The sequence below is a fragment of the Mustela putorius genome, unplaced genomic scaffold (assembly GCF_011764305.1).
Source record: "Mustela putorius furo isolate JIRA1106 unplaced genomic scaffold, ASM1176430v1.1 tig00000174_pilon_pilon_pilon, whole genome shotgun sequence".
In the NCBI taxonomy this organism is placed as follows: Eukaryota; Metazoa; Chordata; class Mammalia; order Carnivora; family Mustelidae; genus Mustela; species Mustela putorius.
The window spans coordinates 1,625,964-1,640,578 of NW_025421304.1; the positions used below are offsets into that span (position 1 = coordinate 1,625,964).

Consider the following 14,615-nt stretch of genomic DNA (forward strand, 5'->3'; position numbering starts at 1 on the left):
CCATTGTTAATCAGTATATATTAAAGAGGAAAATTTATAAAAGGAATTACAAGCAATGGACCTACCAGCATAACCAAAACCACAGAAGAGCTGTTAAATTGTTGGAAGAATTGTAGGAACAATTCTTCATATAACAAAGCTCAGGCACTTAAAGAGATTCTTCTGAATCTCATCAAATGGCTTTGAAAATGCAGCAAGAATTGTTTAAATAAAGCTCATAAAAGAAATGATTTTTTGAGTCGGGGGAGGGGCAGAAGGAGAGGGAGAGAGAATCCCAAGCACGGAGCACGGAGCCCGATGCAGGACTCAACCTCAGGATCCCAAGATCGTGACCCAAGTCGAAATCAAGAGTGGGCCACCCAACCAACCCAGCCACTCCGGCATCACAAATAGCTGAATTTTTGAAATAATATATTTTGTTCAAAGATTGGAGCTGCCATTATTTAAAATAGCCAAGATCTGGAAGAAACCTATGTGTCCATTGATAGACAAATGGATAAGGAAGATGTGGTACACACACACATACACACACCACACACACACAGGCACTCCTATTGTAGGTCTTAAACACGGGTGGGTGGGGCACCTGGGTGGTTCAGTCATTAAGCGGCTGCCTTTGGCTCAGGTCGTGATCCCAGGGTCCTGGGATGGAGTCCCACGTCGGGCTCCCAGCTTAGCAGGAAGCCTGCTTTTCCCTCTCCCACTCCCCCCGCTTGTGTTCCCTTTCTCCCTGTGTTTCTATCAAATAAATAAATAAAATCTTAAAAAAAAAAAAAAGATTGGAGCTGCCACCCTGAATTTTAATTGTAACAAGGGACAATACTAAGTAGGTCAACTGAACTCAGTAATGAGATACACATTTCCTACTTGAGAAGTAATTTCGTTTGGCAAATATTTTTAAAGCTGCTATTTAACAAACAAAAATTTGCATATTTAACTGTTACTCTCGGCATTCTTAATGGATTGCATTGAAAATACAGGGGGAAATAATAGGTTTCAACTTGTGAAACATATTCAAGGACTCCAAAGGAAATTATTATGACAAGCAAAACAAAAGTCATCACCAGCTTATTGCAATATATTGAAAAGAACATAAAAAGAAAGTGGTTCGAACGAAATAAAATAGCATATATTGTTTAAAATCCTGTTTGTGGGCGCCTGGGTGGCTCACTAGGTTAAAGTGTCTGCCATGGGCTCAGGTTGTGACCCCAGGGTCCTGGGATGGATCCCCCAGGCCCCACCACGGAGTTGGGCTCCCTGCTCAGCAGGGAATCTGCTTCTCCCTCTGACCCTCTCCCCTCTCATGCTCTCTCTCTCTCTTTCTCTCCTGACAGGATACACAAGATACAAATAACATAAAATTGTTCCCTGGAGAGGAACACAGTGCATCTTCAGGGGAATAAAACTTCTCTCCCCATTCACACTTATGAATTTTATTTTTTAATTTAATTTAATTTAAATTCAATTAACACATTGTGTATTATTGTTTCAGAGGCAGATTCAGTGATTCCTCAGTTGTATGTAACACCCAGTGCTCATTATATCACGTGCCCTCCTTAATGTCCATCACCCAGTTAAGCCATCCCTCCAGGAATCCCCAGTTTGCTTCTTTTTTTTTTTTTTAAGATTTTATTTATTTATCTGACAGACAGAGGTCACAAGTAGACAGGGAGGCAGGCAGAGAGGGAGGGGGAAACAGGCTCCCCACTGAGCAGAGAGCCCAACGCGGGGCTCGATCCCAGGACCCTGGGATCATGACCTGAGCTGAAGGCAGAGGCTTTAACCCACTGAGCCACCCAGGCGCCCGTTCAGTTTGTTTCTTATGATTAAGAGTCTCTTAGGGTTTTTCCCCCTCCCTGATTTTGTCCTGTTCTTTTTTTCCCTCTCCCTTCCCCCATGCTGCTGTGTTTTATTTCTCAAATTCCACATATGAGCCAATCATATCATAATTGTCTTTCTCTGAATAACTTGTTTCACTTAGCATAATACCCTCTAGTTCCATCCACGTCATTACTAATGGCGAGATCTCATTTTTTGATGTCTTGAGTAATATTCCATTGTGTGTGTGTGTATATATATATATACATATATATATATATATCACATAGTCTCTACCCATTCATCTGTCGATGACCTTTCCATAGTTTGGGTATGTGGACATTGCTGCTATAAATATTGGGGTGCAGGTGCCCCTTCGGATCATTACATTTGTATCTCTAGGGTAAACACCTAGTAGTGCAATTGCTTGGTCGTAGGATAGCTTTATTTTTAACTTTTTGAGAAACCTCCATACTGTTTTCCAGAGTAGCTGTACCAGCTTGCATTCCCACCATCATCCTTGCCAACACCTGTTGTTTCCTGACTTCTTAATTTTAGCCATTCTGACTGGGGTGAGGTGGTATCTCATTGTGGTTTTGGTTTGTATTTCCTTGATGCTGGGTGATGATGAGCATTTTTCATGTGTCTGTTGGCCATTTGGATATCTTTTTTGGAGAAATGTCTGCTCATACCTTCTGCCCATTTCTTGACTGTATTATTTGTTCTTTGGGTGTTGAGTTTGATAAATTCTTTATAGATTTTGGATACTAGCCCTTTATCTGATAAAACATTTGCAAATATCTTCTCCCATTCTATAGGAGAATGGTTGACTGTTTTTGGTTTTGGTTGACTGTTTCCTTTGCTGTGCAGAAGCTTTTTATCTTGATGAAGTCCGGATAGTTCATTTTTGCCTTTGTTTCCCTTGTCCACACTTATGACTTTTAAATCATGTAAATTTATGATCTATTCAGAAATTGGGTAAATGAACGTTAGAAGTTTTAAAAATCACATCATAGTGGGGCACCTGAGCACCTCAGGTGCTCTGGCACTGAGCACCTGAGTGGCTCAGTGGTTTAAAGCCTCTGCCTTCAGCTCAGGTCATGATCCCAGGGTCCTGGGATCAAGCCCCACATCAGGCTCTCTGCTCAGCAGGGAGCCTGCTTCACTTCCTCTCTCTCTGCCTGCTTCTCTGCCTACTTGTGATCTCTGTCTGTCAAATGAATAAATAATATCTTTTTTTTAAAAATCACATCGTGGGGCGCCTGGGTGGCTCAGTGGGTTAAAGCCTCTGCTTTCGGCTCGGGTCATGATCCCAGGGTCCTGGGATCGAGCCCCGCATCGGGCTCTCTGCTCCACGAGAAGCCTGCTTCCTCCTCTCTCTGCCTGCCTCTCTGCTTACCTGTGATTTCTCTCTGTCAAATAAATAAATAAAATCTTTAAAAAAAAAAATCACATCGTAGTGGGCGCCTTGGTGGCTCAGTCAGTTGAACTTCTGGCTCTTAATTTCAGCTCAAGTCATGATCTCAGGGTTGTGAGATCAAGCCCCACGTTGGACTCCATGCTCAGCATGGAGTCTGCTCGACATTCTCTTCCTCTCCCTTCACTCCTTCCCTTGCTTGTATGCTCTCTCTCTCTCAAAATAAATAAAGTCTTTAAAAAAAAATCAAGTCCTTGGGATGCCTGGGTGACTCAGTCAGTTGAGGGTAGACTCTTGATTTTTGACTGATGTCATGATCTCAGAGTCCTGGGGTGGAAGCTGGCATTGGGCTCTGCACTCAAAGGGGAGTAAGCTTGAGAAATCCCTCTCCCCCTGCCCCTCCTCCCTCTATCTCTCTAATAAAGAAATCTTTTAAAAATAAAAATGAGGGGCACCTTGTTGCTCAGAGGGTTAAGCCTCTGCCTTTGGCTCAGGTCATGATCTCAGGGTTCTAGGATCGAGCCCCGCATCAGGCTCTCTGCTCAGCAGGGAGCCTGCTTCCCTTCCTCTCTCTCTGCCTGCTATTCTGCCTCCTTGTGATTGATCTCTCTCTCTCTCTCTCTCTCTCTCAAATAAATAAATAAAATCTTTTAAAAAATAAAAATCAAGCCCTAAAATACAATTGAACAGGATCAGTGTGGAAGGTCCAGGAGGAATGGGCACTTTTTCCAGTCCTGCCACAAGATGGCAGCAGAGTGATACCAAAGATTGGTTCTGGACACTGGAAGGATGGCTAAGTCAAGTCTCCCTCCCCACCCACAACAGGCAAATCCAGGTAGGTTCCTGCCCACTTTTGCCCTGAGTTATTGACTGTGGCTGGACCAAACCATCCCCAGATTCCTTTTTTTTTTAATAAGATTTTTTTTTTTTTTTAAGAGAGAGCGCACATAAGTGGGGGGAAGAGCAGAGGGACAGGGAGAGAGACAAGCAGACGCCCCATTGAGTGAGTTACTTTAAGGCAGGGCTCCATCCCAGGATCCTGAGATCATGACCTGAGCCAAAGTCAGACGCTTAACCCACTGAGCCACCCAGGTACCCTCATCCCCAGGTTCCTGATCCACAAAAACTGTGCGAGATAATAAATGTTGTTTGAAGCAGCTACATTTTGGGGTAATCTGTTAATTGGCAGTAATTAATACACTGGACATCATATGAAAAAATATTTAAGTACGTGAGGTGTGTGTATTAAGATTTTTATTTTTGGGGGGCAGGCTCCACACTCATGCTGGCATGCTGCCCCCAGGAAAAAATAATTTATTGTTGTGGGGGGACACCTGCGTGGCTCAGTTGGTTAAGTGTCTGACCTCGGCTCAGGTCATAATCTCAAGGTCCTGGGGTCAAGCCCCCTGGTAAGCTCCCCACTCAGCAGAGAGTCTGCGTCTCTCTCTCTCTCTCTCCCTCTACCCCTCCTCTGGCTCGGGCTCTATTTTTCTCTCTCTCAAATAAATAATTAAAATCTTTTTAAAAATTATTTTTTAAAAGTAATTCTACACCCAGAGTGGAGCTTGAACTCTTAACCCCAAGACCAAGCACAGCATGCTCCACCAACGGAGCCAGCCAGGCTCCCATAAGTATGTATTTCTAAAATATACTTTTTTTGGTTTTTTTGTTTTTGTTTTTGTTTTATTTTTTATTTTTTTTTTTTATTTGACAAGAGAGAAATCACAAGTAGATGGAGAGGCAGGCAGAGAGAGAGAGAGTACTTTTTTTTGTTTTTTAAACACAACCACCACCAAAGCCATATCACATATAAACATTTCAAATTATTTATATAAGGAAAATATTTAGGTATTTGGGGGAAGTATCTGGGGGAAGATATGGATATCTGCAATTTACTTTGAAACATCAAAAAAGATATAGATTGGTAGAGGTATAGATGGTTAGTTATATGATAAAGCAAATATAGAAAAATGTTTATGGTAAAATAAAATCTAGGTGTTAGGTCTAAGATGGCTTCACCGTCTCTGTATCTTTGAAATTTCTTTGTACTAAAACGTTGAGGGAAAAGTCCATCATTTAAAAAAGAAAAAAGTCCATCATTGTTCAAGTTTCCAATGGTCTCAAAAATGTCACAATTTTTTCTTTGACTGTTCATATCAAGGTCCAAATAAGGTCTACATATTGACATTAGTTAGTCTAGAAGTTGCATGGTTTTAAACCACAGTATTTTGTCGCCTTGTTGTTACAACGATAAAGGCTTCTAGCTAGCTAATATAGGACAGCATAGCTCATATCCCCAGCTGGCTCTTTATCCATAGAGTTTGAGCTCTTCTGTCCTGCAACTTGACAAAGCCATTTCTTTTTTTTTTTTAAAGATTTTATTTTATTTATTTGACAGAGAGAAATCACAAGTAGATGGAGAGGCAGGCAGAGAGAGAGAGAGGGAAGCAGGCTCTCTGCTCAGCAGAGAGGGATGCGGGACTCATCCCAGGACTCTGAGATCATGACCTTGAGCCGAAGACAGCGGCTTAACCCACTGAGCCACCCAGGCGCCCCGACAAAGCCATTTATTTCTAAAGGAGATCTGCGCAAGGGCAGCAGCAGCTTCTCAATTCAGGCTTCCTGACTCCAGGTCAGCGTCACAGGGAGATGTGCTCTAACCTCATCCCTGCAAGGCCCACTTCAGAGCCACCCGATTTCCAAGGTCAGGTACCCCCTCCCTGATATAAGCTCTTGGCTGCCTGTTCTGTCTCCCTGGGGCCTGGGATCTGTGCTAGGGCACAGACAGGGTCAAGGTCCAAAACACCTCTGTTGTCTATGACTTCTAAGGGCAAGGCAGGGTCCCAGCTCCCCACTCTTCAACCCATGCCACGGCACATTCAGCAGGTAACATGGCAGGAAAGAATGTTTTGCTCCCCTCTGATCCCTGACTCTTCTTTGCACCCCAGGCACCAAACCCATGGGAAAGGCAGATGCCTGGTTCGACTTCTCTACCTCCGGCCAGAACACAAGGAGCTGATACAGTTGGCCAGTGCGGTGAGGGGAACCCGATAGCCAGTGCAGTCTAGATGACACATGCCATCATTAGGCACATTTGTGGGCAGACATGAAGTTGCAGGACAGGTGCCCCAGATGCCTGTCTGTGCTCACACCAGAAGTATCCATTGCCCCAGGGAGCACAACATTAAATAGCAAATTCAAAACACTATGACAGGTTGAGAGAGATCACAGAAAAAAGGGAAAACTTAGTTTTAGTACTCTTAATGGCACTTTTTTCCTGCTGTTTCATGAAAGGCTGCCGCATTTTCATTTTGCACTATCCCCACAAATTAGGTACTTAGAACTAAGACAAGCCCTGAGGTCCTCCTTTATTAAACGTGTGGGAGGGGCGCCTGGGTGGCTCAGTGGGTTAGGCCTCTGCCTTCGGCTCAGGTCATCATCCCAGAGTCCTGGGATCGAGTGTCACATCGGGCTCTCTACTCAGCAGGGAGCCTGCTTCCTCCCCTCTCTCTCTCTCTTTGCTTGCTTGTGACCTCTCTCTGTCAAATAAATAAATAAAATCTTTTTTTTTTTAAAGATTTTATTTATTTATTTGACAGACAGATCATGAGTAGGCAGAGAGGCAGGCAGAGAGAGAGAGAGGAGGAAGCAGGCTCCCTGCTGAGCAGAGAGCCCGATGCGGGACTCGATCCCAGGACCCTGAGATCATGACCTGAGCCGAAGGCAGCGGCTTAACCCACTGAGCCACCCAGGTGCCCTAAATAAATAAAATCTTAAAAAAACAAACAAACAAACGTGTGGGAGTGAGCAAATGAGAGAACATTTGGGTCACATTTTCTTCAACAAATATTTACCAAATCCAACTGTGTGCCAGATGCTGGGGATGCAATGGAGTCTAGATCAACAACAAATGGATAAATAGAAAAGCTACACTGTTGGAGTGCCGGGGTGGCTCAGTGGGTTGAGCCACTGCCTTCGTCTCAGGTCATGATCTCAGGGTCCTGGGATTGAGTCCCGCATCGGGCTCTCTGCTCAGCAGGGAGCCTGCTTCTTTCTCTCTCTCTCTGCCTGCCTCTCAGTGTACTTGTAATTTCTCTCTGTCAAATAAATAAATAAAATCTTAAAAAAAAAAAAAAAGAAAAGCTACACTGTTCTCCAGGGTGACAAAAACAGCCCAGAGGTGGGTAAGACAGGAAGCAGCCCAGACAGTCGCTATGCAGCGGAGAATCATTTTGTATGCATGTTTAACAAATGCGGAGTCAAATATGGATTCATAATAAACCAAGAGATCATGCACAGAAAAAAAAAAAAAAGGAAAGAAAGAAAGAAAAAGAAAAAAGAAAAAAAAAAACCCCAAACAAGGAAAATTATGCTGCTCTCCATTCTACTCAAGGGGTGAACAGCAAATGCTCCCAAGTCAGTATGAAATACGGGCATAATCCACTACTTCCTTAGTTCCCATGTCTCACTTGGATAAGTGTGCATTGAGGGTTTTTTCATACAACATGGTCCCTGAATCCGAACTTAACATCGATCATTAGCCAAAGCCACAGCAATCTGTTTCAACATGGGAGGAAAAAGGACTATGCTCGACATTACAAAAGATGAAAAGAAAAAAAAGTATCTTACCTTCCAATGTGATGTCATCTTAAGGTTCGTTCTTTCTTTCTTTTTAAAGATTCTTTTTTTTAATATATATTAAAGATTTTATTTGTTTATTTGACAGACAGAGATCACAAGTAGGCAGAGAGGCAGGTAGAGAGAGAGGAGGAAGCAGGCTCCCTGCTGAGTAGAGAGCCCGATGCGGGGCTAGATCCCAGGACCCCGAGATCATGACCTGAGCCGAAGGCAGAGGCTTTAACCCACTGAGCCACCCAGGCGACCCTCTTTTTAAAGATTCTTTATTTGACAGGAGCACCTGGGTGGCTCAGTGCGTTAAAGCCTCTGCCTTCGGCTCAGGTCATGATCCCAGGGTCTTGGGATCGAGCCCCGGATCAAGCTCTCTGCTTAGCAGGGAGCCTGCTTCCTCTTCTCTCTCTCTGCCTGCTTCTCTGCCTCCTTGTGATCTCTGGATGTCAAATAAATAAATAAAATATTTTTAAAAAAAGATTTTATTTATTTGAGAGAGAGAGAGAGCATGAGAGACGAGAAGGTCAGAGGGAGAAGCAGACTCCCTGCAGAGCTGGGAGCCCGATGTGGGACTCAATCCCCAGACTCCAGGATCATGATCTGAGCTGAAGGCAGTCATTTAACCAACTGAGCCACCCAGGTGCCCCTTAAAACAAGTTTTGTGACAGAATTTGAGGAGTGATTAATATACGCTGTGATGGATACAATGACTCTTGGGACTGTGGTTCTTCTCATTCTGGGGAAAAGTAAAACTCCTTCCCTGAACAGGAATAGGTAAAAATACAGAGTTATTGTTATTTTAAGAGAGCTCAACTGTGTTTAGATGGGTGCCTAAGGAAGCTGAGCTGGCTAAGAGGTAGACTGTCAGTTATCTATTGCATCTCTGAGCCCTTTGCTTGAGTTGTCCTGACCTTGAGCCTCTCTCTCTATCCTCATAGAGTCCAGTTTTAGCAAGAATCTTGCTAAGTCAGTTTAACCAGAACCTCCTGAAACCCCGCATCTGATCATCCTTGACACCTGACCAAATTCTTCATTCCCCCAACGCCCCAAGACAATATTTGGTCACCCTGACCAGCCTTCAGAAAGAATTCTGTTAGGTCTATTTAGCAAAGAATTACCCCACCCTTTTTGTAATTTTCCATCCACTGCCACCCACTTTGGCTCTAAATCCCACTTTTCCTTGTATTCAGAGTTGAGCCCAATCTCTCTCCCCAACTGCCAAAAAAATCTCCCTTGCAGTAGTCCCTATATTATAATTATCCTGAACAAAGTCTGCCTTCGCATTTTAATAACTGTCAGAATAATTTTTTAGTTAGCAGTAGCCAAGTCAGCCTTGGTAAGGGGATGTCTGTGTACATTAGCCATTTTGGCCAAAAGCAGTAGTACATTAGCCATTCTGACACGAACAGGATTGAAAAATGTTTGTCCGTGGAGACTTTCCCCTTTTGCTACTCTTGTGAACTCTGTGACTCCAGCCCTGTGGGCAAGCCCAGGCTAGCCGCCACTCCCCATTGCTCCAGCTGAGACCAAGCCAATCACTAGACATGAGTCATATATATATATACATATATATATATATATATACATATATATATATATTAAAAACACTTGATATATACCAAGTGTTTTATGCTTACTTAAAATTAAGTTAATATATATATCAAATTAAATATATATATCAAGTTTGATATATATCAAATATATATATATTTGATATAAATATCAATATATATCAATACATTGATATATATTGATATATCTATATATATATCAAGTGTTTTTATGCTTAGTTAATATATATATATGACTCATGTCTAGTGATTATATATATATCTCTCTCAAGTGTTTTTATGCTTAGTTAATATTTCTTTTACTATGGAAAATTTCAAGCAGAAAAGCAGAAAGGACCCATCACCTGCTTCAACAATGATCACCATTATAGTGTTTTTCATGTAGTTGCCCCATTAAGCTCCTTTTTCCCCTTTATTGAAGTATTTTAAAGCAAATTCCAACATCATATTTCATATTTACGTCTGTATCTCTAACAGATAAGCACTTAAAAAAAATGAAAAACCTGATGACCGACAATTTATAGATTGAATCTTGGATTGAATCTTGGATTCATTTCTCTTTTTATTTGTGGGGCAGTGGGTGAATTAAAAAAAAATTCTGTGAGGGGCACCTGGGTGGCTCAGTGGGTTGAGCCTCTGCCTTTGGCTCGGGTCATGATCCCGGGGTCCTGGGATCGAGCCCCGCATCGGGCTCTCTGCTCAGTGGGGAGCCTGCTTCCCTTCCTCTCTCTCTGCCTGCCTCTCTGCCTACTTGTGGTCTCTGTCTGTCAAATAAATAAATAAAATCTTTAAAAAAAAATTCTGTGAATTAGATAATAATGTCATGTTAGTATTAATTTCCTGATTTTGATGATTGTGCAGTGGTTATGTAACAGGGTGTCCTTGTTTTTAGGAAATACAAGTATTTGGGAAAGTTGGGAAAAGCTGAAGTATTTGGGAGTAAAGTATTTGGGAGTAAAAGGTATATTTGTACCTTATTACCTTAAGACAGTTAAGAAATACATTATTTATCTATATTCATCTCTGTTTAATCCTGATGTGCTGCCAGGGTTAAGTACGGCTGCCCTAGTGGTTTTAGTCATGACTGTGGCATAGCCTAAAAGGGTTTAACAATCTCTTTTAAAGAGGGCTTTTATAGCAATTAAACTCCCTTAACACTTTCAAATCATGCTTGTAAATTTGATAAGTTAGACATTTCCATTTAAAAGCTACAGTAGGTTGGGGCGCCTGGGTGTCTCAGTGGGTTAAGGCCTCTGCCTTTGGCTCAGGTCATGATCCCAGGGTCCTGGGATCGAGCCCCACATCGGTCTCTCTGATCCATGGGGAGCCTGCTTCCTCCTCTCTCTCTGCCTTGCCTCTCTGCCTACTTGTGATCACTCTCTGTCAAATAAATAAATAAAATCTTTTTTAAAAATCTTGAAAAAAATAAAAGCTACAGAAGGCTAATTTAACAGATGAATCTTTGCTCAATGCTTAATACTTTTTGAAAGATTTTATTTATTTATTTAAGATTTTTTTAATTAATTAATTTATTTATTTGACAGAGAGAGAGAGAGATCACAAGCAGGCAGAGGCAGGTAGAGAGAGAGGGTGAAGCAGGTTCCCCATGGAGCAGAGAGCCCAATGCAAGCCTCTATCCCAGGACCCTGAGATCATGACCCGAGGCGAGGCAGAGGCTTAACCCACTGAACCACCCAATTGCCCCAAGATCTTATTTTATATATATGTTAAAAAGAAAAATCACAGGCCCAAGATAGGGTTACTTGTGCCAAGGCCCCACTTCAGTAAACCAAGACTTAATAGTTAACCTAACCGTAGTTTCTCCCAGGAACATATGGGGAATTTAACTGGTCAACACTAGGAGGTAATTCCATAAACCCCAACCATCCTCTTTAAGAGGAAAACCTAACCTAAAACAATGCATTCTTTGCTAATCCCCCCTCCCCAGGCCTTTCAAAGCCTTTCCTTTTCTGTAGCTTCAGGGCGCTCCCTAACATTCGCTGGATGACATCCTGCCCATTCATGAATCATTTAATGAAATCTTTCAGATCTCTTTAAAAAAAAAAAAAAAAATCTCTCTCTGACCTTCTCCTTGTTCATGTTCTCTCTCACTGTCTCTCTCAAGTAAATAAATAAAATCTTTAAAAAAAAAAAAAAAAAAAAAAAAAAAAAAAAAAAAAAAAAGAAATCTTTCAGATCTTCACATTGACTCAGTTAAATTTGCTTTTTAACAAGCCTGCCGCTCGAAAGCAGTAAAAATAAGAGCTCTCCTTTCTTGCAGTTATTAGCTCAGTTAGGCAGTAAGTTTGCAAGTTATTACCAAGATTATAACTGTTAGCTCGGTTATGCTGTTCTATGAGGTCATTTAATGCTCTCAACACACCTCGGAGGGAGATCCTGACTCAGCCCCCACGTTACAAAGACGGCCACTATCTACAGGCTCGGAGACGCAATCTCACAGTCTATGTAGATAGAACGAGAAGTTGGAACTCGTTTATCTGCTCCCTCACTCGCTCTCCAATACCAACTCCGGTAAGGAGAAATCTGAGAGATCCCGGGAAAGGAACTGCACTTGCCCCAGACGGCTATCTCCGAAGAAACAAACCAAAAATGTATTCCCTGGTTCCGTTTTCCTTTCCACTTGGACCAGCAGAAATTCCGAGTAACAGATGGATGCTTCGTGCCTTTTGGCGTGGGGGCGGGACTGGGGTGTCCCCTCCGCGCGTCTATTGCACGAACCCGAATCTGCAGCGGGATTCACCCGGCTTCCCCCACACCCCACCCGCCAGCGCAGACCTGGGACAGGGCGGTCACGCGGCACGCCGAGGGCGTGGCCTGGGATTCCCCGGGGAGGGGAGGGCTTGTGTGTCCTTGGGCCGAGAGGGGAGGTGACTCCGGCTGAAGAGGAGGACGCAGAATGAGGGCCCTGCGGGTGAGGGCCCCCCAAGGGCCGGGCTGGGAAACCCAACCGGAAGCCCTCGCCCCAATACGAGATTCTAAACATCCCGGGATCCGGGGACTTGGAACGTGAGCCCCCCTCAGGGCTCCGGACCCCCTTCTAAACAGCCTGGGATCCTCAACCCCCGCCTCCTATAACCCAGGGATTCTGAGACAGCCTAGGACCCCTAACATGGCCCAACGCCCCGGTTTGAGCTTCTTCCCTTCATCCAGGGCCCCTTTTAACACCTCGGGACCTAGGCGGTGGGAACTTAACACCGCTTCTCGCCCCCCACCCCCACCCCGGACTTCTTAGGCAGTATGGTAACCCCGCTAGGCACCCAGACCCAGGACAGATCATTCCCGGGACTTGGGCCTCTCCCGTTAATCTAGGAAACCCTCCCCACCAAAAAAGCAAAACCCCGCCATCTTGGGACTTGAACCCGCAGATCAAGTGTCCCTTCTAGGTCTGCTTTTCTTCCAGAACCCCCTAGACAATCGGGAAACCTCCAAGCCAGATTCTCTAGGCGCGAATCCCTTTTTCTGGGCCTTTCTGGACAGAACCCCTTCCCTTCCTCATACTGACAGTTCGATTCTTGCCTTTGAGACACACGCAAGGAAGAGGGCCATCCCGGTGTCAGGCCTCAGCGTTCCCGTCCCCTTGCCCCCCAGCCAGACCCTTTGGGGACACCCTTTCAGGTGTCTCCGATTCCCTCCCCGCCAGGTCTCCCAGGCGCTGGTTCGCTCTTTCAGCTCAACTACCCGGAACCGATTCCAGAACCGAGTGGCTGAGAAACAGAAACTCTTCCAGGTAGGCGGAGCAGGGGCGGGGCGGGGTGAGGGGAAGAACCCAGACCTCAGGCTCTGTCCTGGAGTGGAGTAGGGGGAAACGGGGAACAGTCCACAGAGCAACCTGTACCCCTTTCTCATCTGACGCCTCCACTACCCAGGCGGACAATGACCTCCCGGTGCACTTGAAGGGCGGGGGAACCGACAACATCCTGTACCGAGTGACCATGGGGCTCTGTGTAGGGGGTGAGTGCGGGCCACCACCGCCTGAGCTGCTGGGGGAGGAGGAGGGGCTCAGCTGGAGTGAGCTTGCTGAGTTTGGGGAGAGGGCTAGTGGCTGGGCAGGGGCTTAGGGGAGGGGATTGGGTTCTGGGCTGGCCAGGTTGGGGGGCACGGTCCAGGAGTCCACATAGCATGTAGGGAGGGATGGAGCACCTAGGGCTTGGGCTGCTGTCCCAGGACGGGCTTTGGGGTCCAGGCAGGAATTGTGGAGGAAGTTGGCAGCCAGGTCTGGAGCAAGGCTAGGGAATTCTCCACCTGAAGGGCAGTTTGGGAAGGTAGCTGGGATCCAGACTGGTGACTGAGGAGCCTGCAGAGGGGCTTAAAAGCAGAGATGTGGTCCAGGGAGGCAATTAGGATCTCACGCTGTGTCCCCTTACTCCCTCCCTAGGCACCATCTATAGCCTCTACTTCCTTGGCTGGGCCTCCTTCCCTCACCAGAAGTGAGACCAAGAAACTTGCAGAACCTGAACAAGCATCAATAAATGTGCTGGCTTCTTAGGGAACCCAGCCCAGCTGTGGCCTCTGTTTGTTGGTGTTCCCGCCCACTCCCCCAGCCCATCCTACCATCAGCAAGGAATCACGACACAATGACAGCCCCATACCCCAGCCCTGAGTCCCTCCTGCTAGAGGAATACTACTGCTACACAAGGCTCCTTGAACGATGTTGTTGTCTCTCAGCCCTCCTGAGGAGCTAGGGACCCGAAACAGTACCCCTGGGCTGTCTCTTAGGGCCTAGGGATCTGGGATCATGTCCTTGAATTTGAGAGGGATTCTATTCTGGGAAGGCAGCCCCTCTCCCTGTGGAGGCCTGAGGGTGGAGAGGAAGGTACTGCGCATGGTCCATGACCCAACAGAGGCAGAGGAAAGTGAGGACAGACTCAGGAGCAAGAGGCAGCAAGCATGGCCTCGGGGAACAGAGTAAGGCCGGGGGTGGGGTCGGTGGGACAGGGGTGGCACTGAGACCTCCCAAGAGCCTGGCTCTTGCAGCAGCAGCAGAGATTGCCCAGGCTTCTGGGTCCCAGTCTCAGCCTCCACAGGATCTGGAGGGGATCTCATCAAGAACAAGACTACAGCTCAACTAGAATCCAGTATGAGAAAAAGGACTAGGAAACATGCAGATCCAGGCCTGAGGACAGACATGGAGACAGATCAAGCCACCCCCACCCTCTAGA

The 14,615-nt window shown here is 45.2% G+C and overlaps 1 protein-coding gene across 1 annotated transcript; it reads left to right on the plus strand.

Moving 5' to 3' along the window:
• Nucleotides 1–12,251: 12,251 nt before the first annotated feature.
• LOC101682432 (cytochrome c oxidase subunit 7A1, mitochondrial) lies at nucleotides 12,252–13,950 on the plus strand. The gene is made up of 4 exons (XM_004765160.3): nucleotides 12,252–12,367; nucleotides 13,097–13,183; nucleotides 13,323–13,407; nucleotides 13,832–13,950. Exons 1-4 carry the CDS (start codon nucleotides 12,353–12,355, stop codon nucleotides 13,885–13,887), a joined length of 243 nt encoding a protein of 80 aa, XP_004765217.1. The 5' UTR covers nucleotides 12,252–12,352; the 3' UTR covers nucleotides 13,888–13,950.
• The last annotated feature ends 665 nt before the right edge of the window (nucleotides 13,951–14,615 follow it).

Bases quoted from the DNA above. Each gene is read 5' to 3' on its own strand.
- LOC101682432 (XM_004765160.3), top strand. The intron at 13,184-13,322 runs GTAGGCGGAGCA...TCCACTACCCAG, and splicing joins AGAAACAGAAACTCTTCCAG to GCGGACAATGACCTCCCGGT. The intron at 13,408-13,831 runs GTGAGTGCGGGC...CTCCCTCCCTAG, and splicing joins CATGGGGCTCTGTGTAGGGG to GCACCATCTATAGCCTCTAC.